We start from the raw sequence: 17,176 nt of genomic DNA, 5'->3' as shown, positions 1-17,176 counted from the left end.
ATGTTTTTGCCCCTAGACAATTAATTTTTGGTGGGAAAGCTGAAATGTTTAATGGAAGTTGAGCATGAAAGGCTCATCGGATTAGGCTTCTGGGCTTGTTTTCAATCCTTCTTCAAAAAAACCACCACTTCTGCTTTCCCATATTTGCCAATCCTTTTCCTACAGGTTCCACAGTCCTATTATCCATGCCTGCCCTCTCCTGTGTTATGCAATCTGTGGTTTTTAATTTGTTTTTACTTTTAAAAAAACTCCAATTCTTTGTGGAATTTAAGAAGCACTGCTGATTACATGCCCCTCCAATAAGCCTACATAAATTCCTTAATTAAAATGGAAATTTTGTGCCTGCAGGAAATTCTCTTAATATATGGTGTGTTCTTTTGTGATGTCTTTGCCATTGTGTACACAAGCCTTTTTTCTGCACACTGGGGTGGGCTTGTGTGGTGGACTTCAGGCTGAGAAGCCACAGAGATGACTCACTGAAGTCTCAAAAGTGTTCTCCATGGGGCCAGTACGAACGCGACAGCCTCCCAGCTGTAGTCATGTTCACTTCCTCTCTCCACTTCCTAGATATGAGAAGTTGCCCTCTGACTATCGTGTTCCATGCCTCCTGCCTCTGGAGAATCCCCCCATGTCCGGCCCTCTCACCATGGTGGCCAACCGCACAGCTTCCTCCACCCTGGCTTCCTTGTCTCGCTACTTCTACCACCAGCGCTGGATCTGGTGTGTGCAGTCGGGGCTGGTACCCACAGTGCCCATCACAGCCGTGGCGCAACTGCTGTCCACTCTCACAGAGTAAGTGCCCATTTCATTGCAAAGCCTGAATCTGAGCCCACCCAAAGAGCTGCGGAGGAGAAGGATAGTTGTCCTACTTAGGTTATTTCTGCCGGTGTCGGATAGATGGGTGTGACTGAGCTCTTGATGATGGGGGGGGTGCATTACTTTGAGAGAGACTACGAAGGGTTGGAGTGTGAGGCATACACAGGTGAGGGTGTTGTAAGAACCTGGTAACCTGCCATAGTTTTCCTCTGGGATGTGCAGGGTTCGTCTGTCTGAGGGCTTTCATTTTGCGTCCAGTGGCGATGGAATTATCAGTATGGTGCTGGAGTTGCCCATGAAGGTAAACACGGTTTGCTCTTCCCCTTTGGTTTGATACCCTTCCTCTTGCCTCCAGTGTTGCCACATCATTGTGATCCCAGTAAGGGCTGATCTCAATCTGTGGGTGGCATGGGGTGGATGCAGAAACACCTGTGGCCAGGCCTAATGCACCTGTGACATGTTGAAACCTATTTTGTGTGCCATTCTCTCAGGAGTTTTCTTGTTGGTCCTGTTTACAAGGGTGGCTGCCCCGTGACCTGCAGGCCACATCTGGCCCACCCACCCCAGAGATTTTCATGGTGCTTGAAGGCCCCCCCAAATTTGTCATTAAAAACATGATTCCATGGCCCTCAGGCCCCAAAAGGCTAGTCCACCCATAATAAAGAAGGTCAGCAGGTGGAAATGGCATCCGGCTGATGCTCCTCCCATGGCCTCTGAGGAAGGGAATGAGAAGTTTCCCAATATTACAGCCCAGGGAGGGGCAGGGAGTTCTCCTGATAAGATTTGCCTGATGAACACCCTCCCAGTTCTGTTCTGTCTAGCCCTCTCCTCCATGGAAAGCTGAAACCAAAAGAAACATTGAGCCCAGAGTGTGTGCGGGCTGGGCCAGATGTTGGCAAGTTGTACTGCTTGGCTGCTTCTCTCCTAGCCTCAGATGTGCCTTAGGAGAGAGGTGATGCCACAGCAGGATAGGCTCACGTAGATTGTTCTTCCACAGAGTGACTCCTCAAGAGAGAGCGGCAGTGAGAAGCACAGCTGCATTGTCCAATACGTGCTGTTCCCTCCACATTCCACTTCAACCAAAGACAGGTGAGGGTAAGGGATCGCCAACCCTGGGGTCATGGAAGAAGTCCTGCCACTACAGGCAGCTTGCAGGAACAGGGACTTCTGGGTGCAGCTGGAGGGTCCCCAGGAAACGTCAGGGGTGTGGATTAAACTGCCACATATCAAACATTACCCCTTGCTTCTGGTCTGCCGCTGCTTACAGTGGCAAGGGGGCTTCTGGTTGGGAGTGCCTGGGTGTCCTTCCTACCCAGACAGGTTGCAAGCATCACGTTGTGAGAGCTCAAAGACTTTCTCTGCTAAGTGCCTTGCTGGCGCCTCAGATTGTGCTCCCCAAAATAAGTACTGTATGTATGTGGAACACCGCCCCAGTCTATCTGGGCTGGAAGCCAGCTCTTCCAAGGCCTTTATTGGCAGTGCTTGTCCAGAACCCAGAGTTCTCCAAAGTACATGTAAAGAACCAGGGGAAAGAATCACTGGCTGTGTCGTAACTGGAAGTTGATTAGCTTGCCTCAGTTTCCCTTTGCACAGCACTCCATAGTTATCCAGCAAAAATGAGGGGGTGGAAATCAGCTGAACAGACTAAGAGGAATGCATAACAGCTGCACAACAAGTACAAAGCGGATGTGCCAAACCACTGAGTGTTCCCTTGGTGTGGTATTTCTTGTATTAATACCTCATCACTCCAAGGCTACATAGGCTTTAAAAATATTTGAGGCATACTTGTTTTCATGGCCCTGATGCCAAGCCAAAGAATGTGGAAGTGGCCTCCTTTTTGTGGGTGCCTAGTCTAGGATCCGGGACACAGGTGGCACTGTGGGTTAAACCACAGAGCCCAGGACTTGCCAATCAGAAGGTTGCCGTTTCGAATCCCCATGACGGGATGAGCTCCCGTTGCTCGGTCCCTGCTCCTGCCAACCTAGCAGTTCGAAAGCACGTCAAAGTGCAATTAGATAAATAGGTACCGCTCTGGCGGGAAGGTAAATGGTGTTTCTGTGTGCTGCTCTGGTTCGCCAGAAGTGGCTTAGTCATGCTGGCCACATGACCCAGAAGCTGTATGCTGGCTCCCTCGGCCAGTAAAGCAAGATGAGCGCCGCAACCTCAGAGTCGGTCACGACTGGACCTAATGGTCAGGGGTCCCTTTACCTTTAGTCTAGGATCCAGAGAGAGCTGGGAAACTTGTGAGGCGTTTACCTTGAGGCATTCTGAGAAGTGCAGACTCTATGTGTCTATCCTTAACGTTAAAGATTATTCCATCTGGATGTATAGCTCCCTTTTAGCTAGGAAGAAAAACTTTGTCAGCCCTTCGCACAACCTAGTTCAGCCTAGTTTCCTTTCCACAAAGGCCCAAGGCCCATTTATGCCCCTTAAGAACATAAGAGCTCTGAGGGATCAGGCCAGAGGCCATCCTGTTCTTACAGTGACCAACCAGATGCCTATGGGAAGGCACACAAGGGCAGTTGTGCGCACCCCACTTGTGGTTCTCCGCAACTGGTACTCAGTGACATACCATGTCTGGCACTGGAAGCAGATCACAGCCATTGTGGCTAGTAGCGTCACAAGACAGGCTAAATGATGACTTTGCTTATGCGCAGTGGCCTGGCCAGGTATTCTCATCAGATGATGGGAAAGGCTAGTCCCTGGACAATTCAATACTTTGGGGATTCAGGCAAATAATAAGCAGAAGCCAAGGAAGTGTGAGGAGCACTCACTGATGCTCAAGCCATGCTTACAATGTTTCGCTTGCTCTCCAGTTTCTCCACAGATGATGACAATGATACAGAGGTGGAAGCTATTGAGGTGGACATGGAGCTGAACCTTGTTACAGAGTGCTGGGTGGAGCCACAAAGTGGCTGTGTGAATAGTGCATCAGACAGCTGGCGGCACTTACATGGCCTGTCTTACCAGAAAATTCCCAAAGCGGTACGTTCCTTTGGTGGTGAGGGAGAGGGAAGGCAACCTCTGGGACCATTACCTTGCAGGGACCATGACTGACAGCTGGTATTTCCTGGCTTTTGGTCTTGGGGGCCAGAATGCTTTATAGGTGAGGAGCCTCTGTCATGATGATCTGTCCAGCCACCATCGTTGTTTGTTGTGAAGACACTACCTGCTCCTCCTTGGGGAGGAGTTGCTTTTTTCCCCACTAGGATTTTTCTCATCAAAGAATTATCTGAACATGAATTTTACTCCCATTGGAGCATATATGGAAAAGATTTGTATACCTGGTCCAAGTTTATCCTTGGCATCTCTGTGTCTTAACAGAGTGGTATTTCTGAAATGGTAAAGTCTTTGTGTTGCCAAGCCCTGCGTCTTACTTCAGATCCCTCTTCCAGCTTTACCCTCGAGATCTAATGTGCATCCATACCATGCTTGCCTTTGAGTATATCAGCCAGCTGTGCCAGAACAAGGACTGGGTCTTCCCAGCATGTGATCCAAGACCCACTACTGCCGAAGGTGATTCTCCTAGCATGTGCTTTCTGGGCATTTTGAGATGGGGCTGTTCCTGTGGCTTGACAGAGATTATACGCCTACTTTTTGCCGTAGGTTGTGGTGCTTCAAGCGGCTCTCGGGTACATGAAATTCCATTCCAGTTTGACCTCATGAAGCTATTGCCAAAGTGTCAGCAGATTGAAATGTCCTTCCTGATGCTGACAGGAGGTAAGTCAACTTAGGCCTGAAACTTTTGCACATTTCTCCGGGGGAAGGTCATGACTGGGGCTCAGTGCTTCTTGTCTCCAGAATAGCCAAAGCGCGTTAACCAAGAGCTCCTCTGGGCAATGCAGGCTATGTGTGCCTTTCTTCTGAATTACCACAGTCTACACTTCTGGCTTTGTAAAGCACTTTGACGATATTTTCCTTACAAACATCAGTATAAACATTTTTTACATATATGTATGACACAACATCATAATATGTATAAGTATTACACTTCTATATAGGCAACCCCCAGTTTGCGTGGGGGTTGCATTCTGGGTCATTGCCATGATGGCAGAGCACGTCTAAGCCTGCCCTGTTATGCCCCCGCCCGTGCCCTATTCTGCCTCCTTTTCCTGCCGCCTCTAGGGTCACAGTGATGCATGCATGCACAGTCGTGCGTGCTTTGAATGCATGCAAAATGGTTGTTGCCTGTTGCCTGTCTTCCAGTCAGATGGTTCAGGAGACCTGGTCCATCTATTTTTAAAAAACTCTTCTTGCCATATCTGTCATTGAACATGAGATGTAATGAAGCAGTAGGAAGGGATCTTCTTTTTGAATCACTGGAACTCCTTACAGATCCCATTCCTATTGCTTTAAGCTGGGCCAGGGAGGTTGGATGCTCTTGTCTGACTTAGTCCCACGAAGCTGTCAGACCTGCATGTGCAGTGGGTGGGTGTGCTAGGCTGGGGCAACAGAAAAATCGGTTTGCTCGAATTTTTGGTTTTCCACCTATAATAGAGGATGATGGGATCGCAAAGGACTCTTCCTTCTTGCCCAATGAAATGCTCCTCAGCCTCTTCCATGGCTGCCTCCAGCATGACCTCAGCGACAGGGAGATCATGCTATCTGGCACAGATCATATAAGCTTCATGGAGCAGGTGCTGCAGCGGGACAGAGATGGCCACCCAGCCCCATTTATGCTCCCAGTGGTCCAAGGTAAGAGGACATGCATGCAGCTGTCTCTGCCTTTCTCCATTCCCCTGATGGCTTCTGACCATTTTACGTCCCTCTCAACAGAGCCTCCCAAGGCCTCTGTGCTCCCTGAACATCGGGATCCAGCCAACACCTACCATTCTGTTGGCAGCAACGACAGGGCTACCTCTGCAATTACACAACAGGTACAGCATCCCCTTGACCTCTGTATCAAACTGCCAAGGATGCCTTACCCCAGAGAGCCCCCTGAACTTGAGAGCTTCCATCTGCTATTGTCTTCTGATGGAGATCTTTCTTGGGGTGATCTCAGTGCACATGGGCAATAGTGAGTAGGCAACTGAATCTGCTCCAGTAGCTTGACTGAGTTGTAACAGTTCTGTCTCAATCAGTCATTATGTTTTTGGATCTAAAGGGCTATGTGAATGACTGACGAGAGAGTTATCTACCTTTGCTACCAAAAATGTGTGTCAACACACTTTGCTTGTTAAATCTGGGTGAGGAGCAGGGTTCCTATGTCAAAATGCCATGGCCATGTTCAATTTGACTTTACTGTCTTAGGCTCCAAACAATGCAGAGGGGTCAAGAGATGAGATATTACCAGCACCTGAGGACCTCTTCCCCCAGTGGCGATGCTATGCCAAGCTGGTAAATCCACAGCATCTTTTCCTCACCTTCCTACCAGCCACATTTCCAGGTAAGGCAAACTATATCAGAAAGGGAATTGGACACCTGCCTGAGGAAATGAAGTCATACAGAGATGAGACAGGTGCTCGCCAATATTCTGTAGACTGTAGGCTGTGCCAAGGGATGCTGAATCCTGCCACAGGTTTAAATTCTCACTCTTTAAGGACTAGAAGCTTGTTGCTTTGTTTTCTTTAAGAGAACCACCTGATTACTTTCTTGTGTGGTACAGTAGGAAGATTACGGCAGATGCGATGTTCTGACTATGTCGGTTGCTATATATCCCATGAATGAAGCCAGGTGCGATGACAGCAAATAATGTGCAATAAACTCTTACCATCTTTTCCAGACATACAGAGGTTGATGGCTCAGGGGACAGATAAATCTTCCAAAGAGCAGGAACCAACACTTTCCCAAGGAGAAAAGGAGCTGGAGACTGCAGGGGTGCTTCCAACTGTCAGTGTTACCCCAGCCAATGGTACCAACTTTGTTTTGGGCTTCCTTGGACCACAGGCAGCCTCCTGTGTTTGGAATCAGATGGGAGGTGAAGGAGATAATGGAAGTTGCATTAGGTTCTGGTTGTAGGCGTTCAGGATCATACACTTTTATTTTATTTTTTAAATGATATTTATTCAAAATTTCATCAATACATAAACACAAAAAAAGAAACAAGAAAAACAGAAAAATACAGCAAAAAACAAAATAAAATAAAAACCAAAAAAGAAAGAAGAAAAATACAAATCTCAGATTACAACTTTTCATTTGCTTATTTCTTGAACCTCCTCACACCTCCCTTTTTGTATTCTAGTTTAAATTGTTATTCCAGCAAATTCTTCCCATGTTTCTCAATTTTAATTTAAATGGTTAATCTTCACAATCTATCTTATTTGTTGATTCAACGTAACCTTTCCATCTTTTAATATAATCTGTTATTCAATTTACCTTAATCTCTTTAACCTTATCTTAAAAATCTTAAAATTTCAAAGTTTACATCATATTCATACATATCTCCTTAAATCATTTCTGCTAAAGCCAATTTAGTTCCTTTCCAGCATATTCCCTGATATTTCATTAATGTTGCACTAATTCCAAAATTAACAAAAGAATTCCCCTTGATATCTCTAATTTTTATCCAACGTCCCTTCTTCCTGGTTTCGGGTTATGTCAGTCCTTTCTGTTCATTACTTCCAGTCCATCAATCTGGTGTTCTTATGTCCAAGGCCCTTAAATCTCTTCAAGGCCCCTTCTGCAAATTTTCTTGTTCTTGTTTGTGCTTACGCACTTCTTTGTCTATTGTTGGTTTCTTGGGGAGTGGGTCTCCGGAGGGTTCCATCCGGTAATAGTTTCCATTTTCCTTCATCAGACTGGCCCCTTCCCCCCAGTCCCACTCCCCGTCATCATCTTTGTAATCCAAAAAATATTTATCCAAAAGATAGTTATTCACCTGTTTCATAGTCCCACTAGAGTTAAAAGCTTCCTTGACTTCAAACACTTCCCAGCACTCTCCAAGTCCAGTCTTCCAACGCAGTGGCTTTTGTTCCTGCAGGACTTTGGATCTCTCCATTTGTGTTGTTTGAGGAGTAATCACTACCTATTCCTTCTTCATCTGCCCTTGGACTTGCCTTGTTAAACCAGATTCCTGAATTGATCGCTGTATAGCTTCTTTATCCTTATTCTCTGTTAAGTCATATTCACTGGCCACAGCACTCATCAAGTCTAATTTTTCATGCATCAAGTTCATTTTCTCATGCAGCTGCTCCAGCAAAACATTTGTCATGCCAAGGGTAGACACCAAACCTTCCTTCCAACACATTTCTGTCAAGGTCAAACTGCTGGTCCCACGATCCAAATCTTGCAGCTGTAGAGTCTCCAAGTAAACTGCAACAACAAACTGACAGGCTCCCTCTAGGGGACACAATTTCTATTTGTATCCATTTTTAAAATGTATCCAACAAAGAAGATTACTTTCGATTTCAAATCCTTTCGATTTTCAGATACTTTGTTTCTTTAAAATACAGAAATGCAGAAAGTAGCATTGAAGATAATTTGTTTCTCTTTAACTATCTGTCAAAAGTACTCCGCTTTCAATCAATGGACGTCTCAAACAATTTCTGTCCCGACACCCCGTCCCCAGGTTTGGGACGATGGAAACTTAAATTCCTTTACTCTCCTCCTGCAGGATTAAACAGTCAAATTCCCCCCCCCCACCCTTTTCTTCTGCTTCCAAGGGGGTTTTATTGGTTGTGGATGCAGGAAATTTCCAACTTTAAAGCAGTTTTCCAGGCTATTAGGTTGCAAGGTCTTTGCTTCAGTCTATATACAAAAAGCAGAAGGCGGACTTCCTGTTTAAACCTTCCCGCTTCGTGCCTAATTCATAAATTTTGCAAATTTCTTAATCCAATTCTCCGTTTTTACTCACGGGTACTTGATTTAGAGTCCAAATGTCATCAGGAAAAAGTCAGCGCTCTCCAGCGATGGCTGCGCGGCTTCCCTCCATGGAAATAGCGATCAGTTCGCAGCACCGCACTGCTCACCCCACTTCACTCCGGAGCCCCGAAAAGGGGTTTCATCGTGAGTAGGGGAGGCGCTCTTGGTGCTCTGCCGAACCCCACGTTCCCAGGCTTCTCCGCCTGGGATTTCTAGCGGGCCCCCACCTTCGCCGCGGCGGGAAGACCCAATTTCCACAGAGCCCATTCCTCCGATCGGAGGAACTCCGCCATTCGTCGTTGGCGCTGACCCGGAAGTCCCAGGATCATACACTTTTAGCCAAGGGCGCAAACTTGAATAATTTAAGATCCATACACATGCATATCATTGGGAAGAAGTTCATGTTTATGTCAGTCTCTCTTGAACCCTGACACAGGCTTGCTGGAGTGGGTTGGGTGAAAACCCAACCACACCCCAGAGGACATTGGGGATGTTTACACGTGCTGGGTGGGGCTGATTGTAGTCGAAAAACATCTGCAAGGCACCAGGCTGGTGAACTTCAGTCTATGTTTCTTGTGACTGCCAGCAGCTCTCTAGCAAGTCACCAGCAAAAGTCTTTCCTACTACCTGCCCACAAGATCATTTTAAAACTGGAAATCAATTAATACCTTCTGCAGGCACAGCACATGCCCTTCTGCTGCAAAAGGGCAGGGGGAAGTAAAGCACTACCTGAAGTGCCTTGAGGCAGAGGAAAGGGTGCACATTTCAACTGTTCTGCTCTGAGTCATGCAAGGTGCGCTGTGTGCCATGTCAAGGTGCATAGAAAAGCACCATTTCCTTCTTGTTTGAGCTGTGAGCTTGAGGCTACTTCTCATCCTCCAAGATGTATTCCGTCTACAGAAATTGGCCAGGACTTGGGAGATCCAGACGCAGTGCCGAGAAGAGAAGGGCGTATCTCCTTCAGCCGCCAGACATCTCAGCTTGACCTGGGTGAGAGCTGCCGAGCCCGCTGCCCTGTCTATGTCTACAGCTGCTCCTTGGAGCTGTTGCGGGAGCAGATGATCAGTCCCAGGCTAGATAAGCCTCTGCGGGACATCTTTTTCAGGTGAGCTCAGGAGCACCTCTGCACTTGTTGGGCAGATCTTGGCCTTCGAGGTTGTACAGAGGCAATCACTACTCAGTTTCCAGCCGTTTGGGCAGGGATATGTATAAACTCGTGTATATTAGGCCAAGCGCTAGTATTGCAGGCAGAGCCTTAGGAGCGTGTGAGATCTGGAGGGAGAACTAAGGTGAGGGAGGAATGTGGGCCTTGTCCTAGAATCTAGATGGTCAACATTGGATGATTTTGTCTTCCAGAAGCCAGTCAGTGGAGCGCCCCACCAGCGCTCCCTGGCTAGATGCCAAGCACAAGGAATTGCTGAATTTCTGTACCTTGCTGCAAGAGCATTCCCATCAGTGCTATGTGAAAGGTAAAGGATAGATATACCCAGGTTGGGTTGCTGTCTCCAGAGTGGGAGGAAGCTGGCTTTTCTGTTACCCCTCTGGGCCTGACTTCCTTCTGGAACACCAGGAGAAGCCCATGCAGCTGTGGCAAACTTGCAATTCTCCATACTTAGAGTGAACCTGATTGGTGGCTTGGTGGTATTTAAATGGGCCACAGCCTCCGCTAGCAAAACCTGCTGTGTTATTCTGCTCCCCCCACCCCACGTTCATCATTTCTGCTGCTTACCATGTTGCTGTTTCTGGGTGAATCTGCAGGGCCAGCTAACTCTCTGATCCTCTGATTCTTTGCAGGGCTGTTCCAGAGCCTACAACAGGGCCACAGCATTAGCTGCCCTGATCTGCTCATAGCCATGGATTATTGTGAGGAGCTCTTGCAGGAGATAGACATCACGAGCTTTCTGCTTACTCTGTGCAACCACGTGCGATCCTTCTGTGAGCGCCACCAGCATCTGCCCACCAGCTTGGAAGGGGAATCGACGCAGGCCCCCCGAGCGCGGGGTGTGCTAGTCTCTGTTTCCAGGTGGGATGGCTGCTTCCATATAGAGAGATCAGAATGAATTGTAACTCTGGGGTGGCCTTGGCAGTGTTGGAAGAAGAATGCATCTTGCGGGGCTTCCCTCTGCTGGTCTTGTATGTAGTGGATTGTAGCCTAATAGGTTCTTTCATCCATGGCCCCCAAATGTCAGAAGTTTGCCAGAGTCCCATTCAGCGCACTAAAATGGCTCCCTCTCTAATGTTCCAAGCGGGATTCTGATTCTGGAGCCATGCAAGGCTCTGTATGGGGAAGGGAAAAACACAACCAAGTCAAATGCACATAAGCAACAAAGAGGGCTTGCGCACACTTTAGATCAGGGATGGGTTTAAGCTTTTTCAGAGGTGTTTTTAATAGGGTTCCTTATTTGTTTTTTTAAATATTTCTATTTATTGCATGTTTTTAGTTGTGCCTGTTTTAATTTATGTTGTGGGCTGCATTGGAGAAGGGCAGGGCTATACAATAAATGAATGAATGAATGAATGAATGAATGGATAGGTGTCAGTCTATAATGTCGATTGGCCTTGGTTGAATTATTGAATATCCAGCCTTCTGTTTTCAGTCAAATAAGCCGTCAAATAAGGATCAAGATTGAAGCTGGGCAAGGAGTCAGATTACCAGGTCACCCAGTTCATGTGCATTTTTGTAATTGCTATACTCAAGGAATTAATTTGCATCTCTCATTCCGTCATTTAAAGAATTTCACCTCCTTCCCCACCTTTTTTAATTAAAAAAAAAAAGTTTTTAAGCTTTTTCTTTTTTGCCTGTGGAAAATGAGCTTGCAAAAAAGAAGTGTAAACAGTGCAGGATAAAATCTCACAGGGCACAGTTGGGCTGCGTGGAATTTCCAGCAGTCAAGGAGCAGCATTTAAAAGCTTTGCATAGCTTGCAGGAATAGAATAAATTATGCAAATAAGCAAATAATTGCAGAGTCTCTTAACATTTGAATGATCTCAATATATAGTGCGGATATGTTTATGCAGATCAGATGGTCCTTGTGTATTTCCTTAACCTATCAAGGGCAAAGATTACTTACAGTCATAACTTGGTGCAGAAAAACTGATTCTTTGAACAGCAATCTCATATTTTTTTCCCGTGGGCAACAGCTATTCCAGTTGCTTTCACTGAGTGGCATGGGAAAGCAAATGCAGTAAATGTCACTGCAAAAAATGAGGAAGGACATACATTTTGTAGGAGAACGAGATTCTGTAACCTGAAGTATAAATGATCCCAGGCTGACTGCCACATCCTTCTGCACATGGAGAAGATAACTCAAGCAAACCTGTAGAAATGAAGGAATTTGTGCCTCTGTAGATAGAGGAGAGCAGGAAGGTTTGCCTTGCAAACTGAAAATGGGGCAGCCAAATGGAACTAGAATGAGAAAGGAGAGGCACTGCGCCAGTTTAAAACAGTACAATTAATAAAACCGATATAGGAACACAATATAACAGGTGTAACTGATATTTATAATATGTGGAAAAGGACAAGCCATATGCCAACCATGAATAGATCTATGAAAGCAGGCGCCACAAACTAACATAAACACCACCACCCCCTTTCACAAAAGAAGCCCCAAGTGAGATGGATTGATTGATGGCCTGTCGTTTTCCCCTGAACCTAAGGCAAGGCGGCTCACAAAAATTAAAACAAAAACAGCTTTACACTCTCATGTTCTCTGTGAGTTCTTAGAAAGGCTTGTGGTGCAGCAAGCCACTCCAGCTTTCTGGTTTGTGGATGCATAAATCAGTAAGAAGGCTGAGCACATCTATCTACAGTAGAGATTTATTAAACCACTCTTTTCCAAGTGCCCTGAACTTGAAAACTGTAGTTTTAAGGATTCCCTAGAACAGACATGTCCAAAGTCCATTTCGGGGGTCTAATCTGGCCCGCCGGTCGGTTTAATCTGAACCCTGTGGCAGTTTATTTTCAGGGGTAAGATCCTCAACAACTTCAATCCTAAAAAAAGCTGAACAACTTTGGTCGGCCCTCACGGCCCTTCACTTCATCAAATCTGGCCCCCTTTGAAAAAAGTTTGGACACCACTGCCCTAGAAGTTAGGGTTGGATTAGATCCTGATTTGTAGGGAGCCCTTAAACCAGAGGTTCCCAGTTCAAGCATAATGGGAAAGAGTGTCTGCATCCTTTTCCCCACTCACTCTTTCAACATTTTATATTTCCAACTCCAGGTTAATTACATATGAAACTGAACAAATCAATAAAGTTACAATGAATAAGTTTAATTACAATAAACATAGTTTTATTATTCAGCTTATTAAAGCATATTTAAGTGATTGCATATCAAGCACAACAACTCACCTTCCTTCACTATTTGCATTACTGTCTTCCGCCAGTTATTCTTCCTCACACTTTCTATTTGGCTGAATCAATAAATGCACATTGATCTGCATTTAAGGCGTTTATCCATTAATCCTCCCCTAATCCCTTCATAGCACATAGGTTCTTCTAAAAATCAATCGACTAAACTTCCATCAAATTAGTTTTAGACAGGTTTGATATAACCGTAATTTAGATCATTTTTGAGATTTTTCTCCCATCTCTAAATGCTATAAAATGGCTCTCTGAAAAGTGTGGCCCGAAGGAGGCATTGAGGGGAGAGGTATATATGTAATTGTTTTGTTTTGTTAGTTTGTTCATTCATTTTGACAGGAGGAGAGGGTTGGAATGCCCATGCAGGAGAACCAAGAGCATACACTATTTATTGGCCACACTTAAGGCTGAGCAAAGCTGATTCAAACACAGTATTTTATGCTCGTGTGTTCATGGTCAGAACTGGCTATACTTGTGGAATGAGTCTGTGAGCAGGGCCCTAGATTTCTGCTGAGGTTCAGTTCACAGACCCAGCTCCAGAAGATGCATTTTCCAATATTTTTTTTTTTTGCACATTAAGCAGTTCTATGTGCTCCTGTGCATAACTCTTTACAGTGGTACCTCGGGTTAAGTACTTAATTCGTTCCAGAGGTCCGTTCTTAACCTGAAACTGTTCTTAACCTGAAGCACCACTTTAGCTAATGGGGCCTCCTGCTGCTGCCGTGCTGCTGGAGCACGATTTCTGTTCTCATCCGGAAGCAAAGTTGTTAACCCAAGGTACTATTTCTGGGTTAGCGGAGTCTGTAACATGAAGCGTATGTAACCTGAAGCATATGTAACCCGAGGTACCACTGTATTTCTGACCCATTGGGGATCTTAGGATGCATGGGGGAATAGAGGCATGTAGGCTGCTTCTGACTGAGGAGCAGGGGAGTTAAGGTTCCATTATTGGGAGCACAAGTAGACAGAGCTGCTTGTGACTGACTTCACTCTTCCTTGAACCTGCTGTGCAGTGCTGAGACGGAGGATTTTAGTGAGCCAGAGTCCCATGTTTCGGCCTGCCCTCCACAAGAACCCAACCCTAGCTGCTGTTCAGAGTTCCCCCTCTCTCTGCTAAAGAGCAGCCAGCCTTGCCAGGAGCACCCAGACTTGCACAGGATCATCCAGGTAAGGAGCAAAGTGCTTCCTCTGGGTGAGGTGAGAGGGTAGCTTTGATGGCCCAAGTATGTTTCCCACTGTTCCTTCTTCCCGTTCTAGGAAAAGTTCTTGGAGATTGGCAGCTTGCATTTCAAGCCAGTGCCGTCCAATCCTCATTATTACTTCTACTGCCCTCCTTCTGCCAAAAAAGAGGTAGGGGGATATGCTTGTATCTTTGCCTCCTTTCCCAGGGAGGCTCCTTTAAGAGGGTCTGGAAGGCTGTATAAGAGCCAAACTTGGAAGGATGCGGCACCCAGACTTGATGCACGTTGCACATGTGGCTTCTTGTCCCTGTTTTAGGAGGAGGCCTCTCGGGACCATACAGATAGGAAAGGCAGTGAAGACGTGGAAAGTTCAGAAACTGAACTGGCGGCGGATGAAGGTAAGGGAAACTCTTCCTCACCCTCCTGTTCTGAGAACAATTGGAGATGCCATGGCACTTGTAATCTAGTCACATTGGATTTCTGTTTTTTAAACCCTTAAGTGGACTAAGGAAATTTTATGTATGCAAATGTGCTGGGGAGAGTGCAAGAGTCCTTGAGGACCAGTGCACTGTTTTCCTCTGAAGCTCAGCAAACCATAGAGCAGGTATGTGGTCATACAGATATTCCTGGCCCCCACAGTGCAGCATCCATGGCCAAGGGGTGTTCACTAGGTTTGTTGGGAGTCCATCAACGTCTACAGATCACTGCTATCAATGCAGGGGGATCCAATGGAGGATCCTAACTTTGAGCTTTCTGGAAGAGTTGGGACGAAGGAATTGTTAAGATTATGTCCCTCCTTTTGGCTCAGAGGCACCCCAGTGCTCCCAAGCTGCAAATATTTTGCATAGATTTCTAGTCCATGGATCTAGCTGTATATTTTCAGCTTTCCTAGAATTGCTTGTTTCTAATTTAAGAGGTTTAAGATCTCTCAAGTGAACTCCATTCACAATATGTCCCACAGTCCATGGTGAGGACCATGCAGTGTCCTCTTTGGCAGCCAGCCACCTAGAGCCCAGGTACCTTACGTTGCCTGAGCCTGAGTCTTTATCAGCATTCTTGCAACCAAGAGAGGGGACGTTGTCAGAAAAGAGTGCAGGATTTTCTAGAGGGAGGTTTTCACAACGCTTCATAGAATTGGAAGGGACCATGTAGTCTAACCCCCTGCAATGCAGGAATCTTTTTGCCCAACATGGGAGTTTGAACCCATGTCTTATGACCCTGAAATTAAGAATCTTGTACTCTTACCCACTGAGCTGTCCTGCTTGCAGCCTGTTGTACTGCCAGGCCTTTACTGTTGCACTGAAAGCTACAAAGGCCAGCTTTGCCTTCTGCATGGGAGAATGCACAGAGATAATTCCAAGCTCGGACTAATATTCATTACCACCTCTCTTAAAAAAATTAAAATCAATCCATTTACTTATATCTGACCACCCAGTCATATTATCAGTGCATACTCAAGTAATTACCCAATATTTTGTCTCAACGTTTTTCCTCCTTATGCCCATAAATCATGCTTGGTGATAATTTGACACTCCTGATGTTTACTAGTACTGAACATATATCTCTGTATATGTTTCTTTTATATACTCTAATTAAACCACTTAATATATTCCTGACAAAAGACTCCCACATTTTACAACGCACAAGGCTTTTCAGTCTAGCTTCAGGCATTTCAGGAACTTCGCCAGCCAGCAGTGCCAGCCTCTTGTGCATTCCGCTGGCAGGGCTTCCTGTAACATCCACCGCCAATCTGTCTCCATATTCACAGAGTGAGTGCGATTGTAGTTAACCCTTTCAGGATAAACATTCTTGAGGCCTGGTGCCTTTCACCAAAGCTCCATCGCTCCTTGAAAGCACTTTGGCTTTTTTCGAACTTGCCCATAGGCAATGCATCCGCCTGTGGCATTGGAACGGAGAGTGACCCGGAACTGGAAGTAGAGTATCGGGAACGGCTGGACCACGAATTTCTAGAAGCCGACTCTCTGTCGGACTCCAACACTGTTAACCAGGACGAGGACTCCTTCAGCGTGCTGGGAGACTCTCTGGCAGAGCAAGAGCTGCTGGAACAGGACATGCCACCGCTCTTTGTGCACATGACATGCTCGGTGAAGCTGCGCAGCCAGCACAGTTCCATGCCTGTTCGCTCGCTGCCCACCTGCCTAGGTGAATGGAAATGAGCCCTGGGGTTTGAGGTGGGGGGGGGGAGGGGTGGCATGGCTAGGGTGGATGGGCTGCCAGAAGGGAAGATTGGTTTCAGCCACCAAGCAAGGAGTGGTGGGTGCTGGGGAGGGAGGGATCATATGCTGAGGCCCAACCTCCTTGGGCGCTTGGCAAGGAAGGCTTAAATTAGCACTGTCTAACTCAAGTAATATCTGTTGCTTTCACTAGGGGAGGTACTGGGCTGCTTTGAGAGCTGCAAGGCGCTGCACACCATTGACCTCTCGGACCTGTGTGTGACCCTCGACATTTTTGTTCTGACCCTCCCCCTGGAAATCGAAACGGTGAACGATCTGCATCACAATAGGTGGGACTCCAGGGTTGCAGTGTGGGCAGGGGAGTTTCAAAACCACAACATGCATGTGGCCTTGGCAAGATGCGAGGGCTGAGCCTAGTAACTCTTTCCCTGTCCTCGCTACAGGTACACCTCTGAGAGTAGCGTCTCCTTCACCCGTTCCCCAGGGCGGCCCTCCTCCTTCCGCTCCGATGAGGAGCTTATGCACACCTTGGACAGGTTGCCCTCCACTGTGGACGATGGGTATTTATCCTCTCCATCATGTTGTTATGCTGGGGTGCAGAAATAGCGAGCCACTGTCTTTGACAGTTGTATTCTTTTTTTTCCCAAGGCACCCAGCACTTTCCAATCTTCCTGGAGTGCACAGACAAGCCGTTGAAGCTACCATGACAGAGGTGAGTTCGTTTGGCCCTTGGAAAAAGAGATTTGCTCTGAGACTAGATTAATATCCCTCCCACTCCTCAGCACCCAGCGCTGTGTTCTGACCAAGCACCAGCATTGTGTA

The 17,176-nt window shown here is 46.5% G+C and overlaps 1 protein-coding gene across 6 annotated transcripts in view; it reads left to right on the top strand.

The window, feature by feature from the left end:
• SZT2 (SZT2 subunit of KICSTOR complex) overlaps nucleotides 1-17,176 on the top strand; it is a 79,371-nt gene that overhangs the window by 28,767 nt on the left and 33,428 nt on the right. For all 6 annotated transcript variants that reach the window (XM_083619782.1, XM_083619784.1, XM_083619780.1 and 3 more), the window contains exons 16-35: nucleotides 568-792; nucleotides 1,039-1,117; nucleotides 1,814-1,905; nucleotides 3,633-3,801; nucleotides 4,212-4,332; nucleotides 4,423-4,536; nucleotides 5,314-5,511; nucleotides 5,593-5,693; nucleotides 6,067-6,202; nucleotides 6,539-6,667; nucleotides 9,517-9,721; nucleotides 9,973-10,085; nucleotides 10,411-10,639; nucleotides 13,992-14,145; nucleotides 14,236-14,328; nucleotides 14,476-14,557; nucleotides 16,044-16,322; nucleotides 16,548-16,683; nucleotides 16,798-16,914; nucleotides 17,003-17,066. In XM_083619782.1, the coding sequence (XP_083475908.1) occupies nucleotides 568-792; nucleotides 1,039-1,117; nucleotides 1,814-1,905; nucleotides 3,633-3,801; nucleotides 4,212-4,332; nucleotides 4,423-4,536; nucleotides 5,314-5,511; nucleotides 5,593-5,693; nucleotides 6,067-6,202; nucleotides 6,539-6,667; nucleotides 9,517-9,721; nucleotides 9,973-10,085; nucleotides 10,411-10,639; nucleotides 13,992-14,145; nucleotides 14,236-14,328; nucleotides 14,476-14,557; nucleotides 16,044-16,322; nucleotides 16,548-16,683; nucleotides 16,798-16,914; nucleotides 17,003-17,066 (2,836 nt within the window). The remainder of the gene's footprint in view (nucleotides 1-567; nucleotides 793-1,038; nucleotides 1,118-1,813; nucleotides 1,906-3,632; nucleotides 3,802-4,211; nucleotides 4,333-4,422; nucleotides 4,537-5,313; nucleotides 5,512-5,592; nucleotides 5,694-6,066; nucleotides 6,203-6,538; nucleotides 6,668-9,516; nucleotides 9,722-9,972; nucleotides 10,086-10,410; nucleotides 10,640-13,991; nucleotides 14,146-14,235; nucleotides 14,329-14,475; nucleotides 14,558-16,043; nucleotides 16,323-16,547; nucleotides 16,684-16,797; nucleotides 16,915-17,002; nucleotides 17,067-17,176) is intronic.

Source organism: Podarcis filfolensis (assembly GCF_964270895.1).
Source record: "Podarcis filfolensis genome assembly, chromosome: 6".
Lineage (NCBI taxonomy): Eukaryota > Metazoa > Chordata > Lepidosauria > Squamata > Lacertidae > Podarcis > Podarcis filfolensis.
This window is presented reverse-complemented; position numbering and strand designations above follow the sequence as displayed.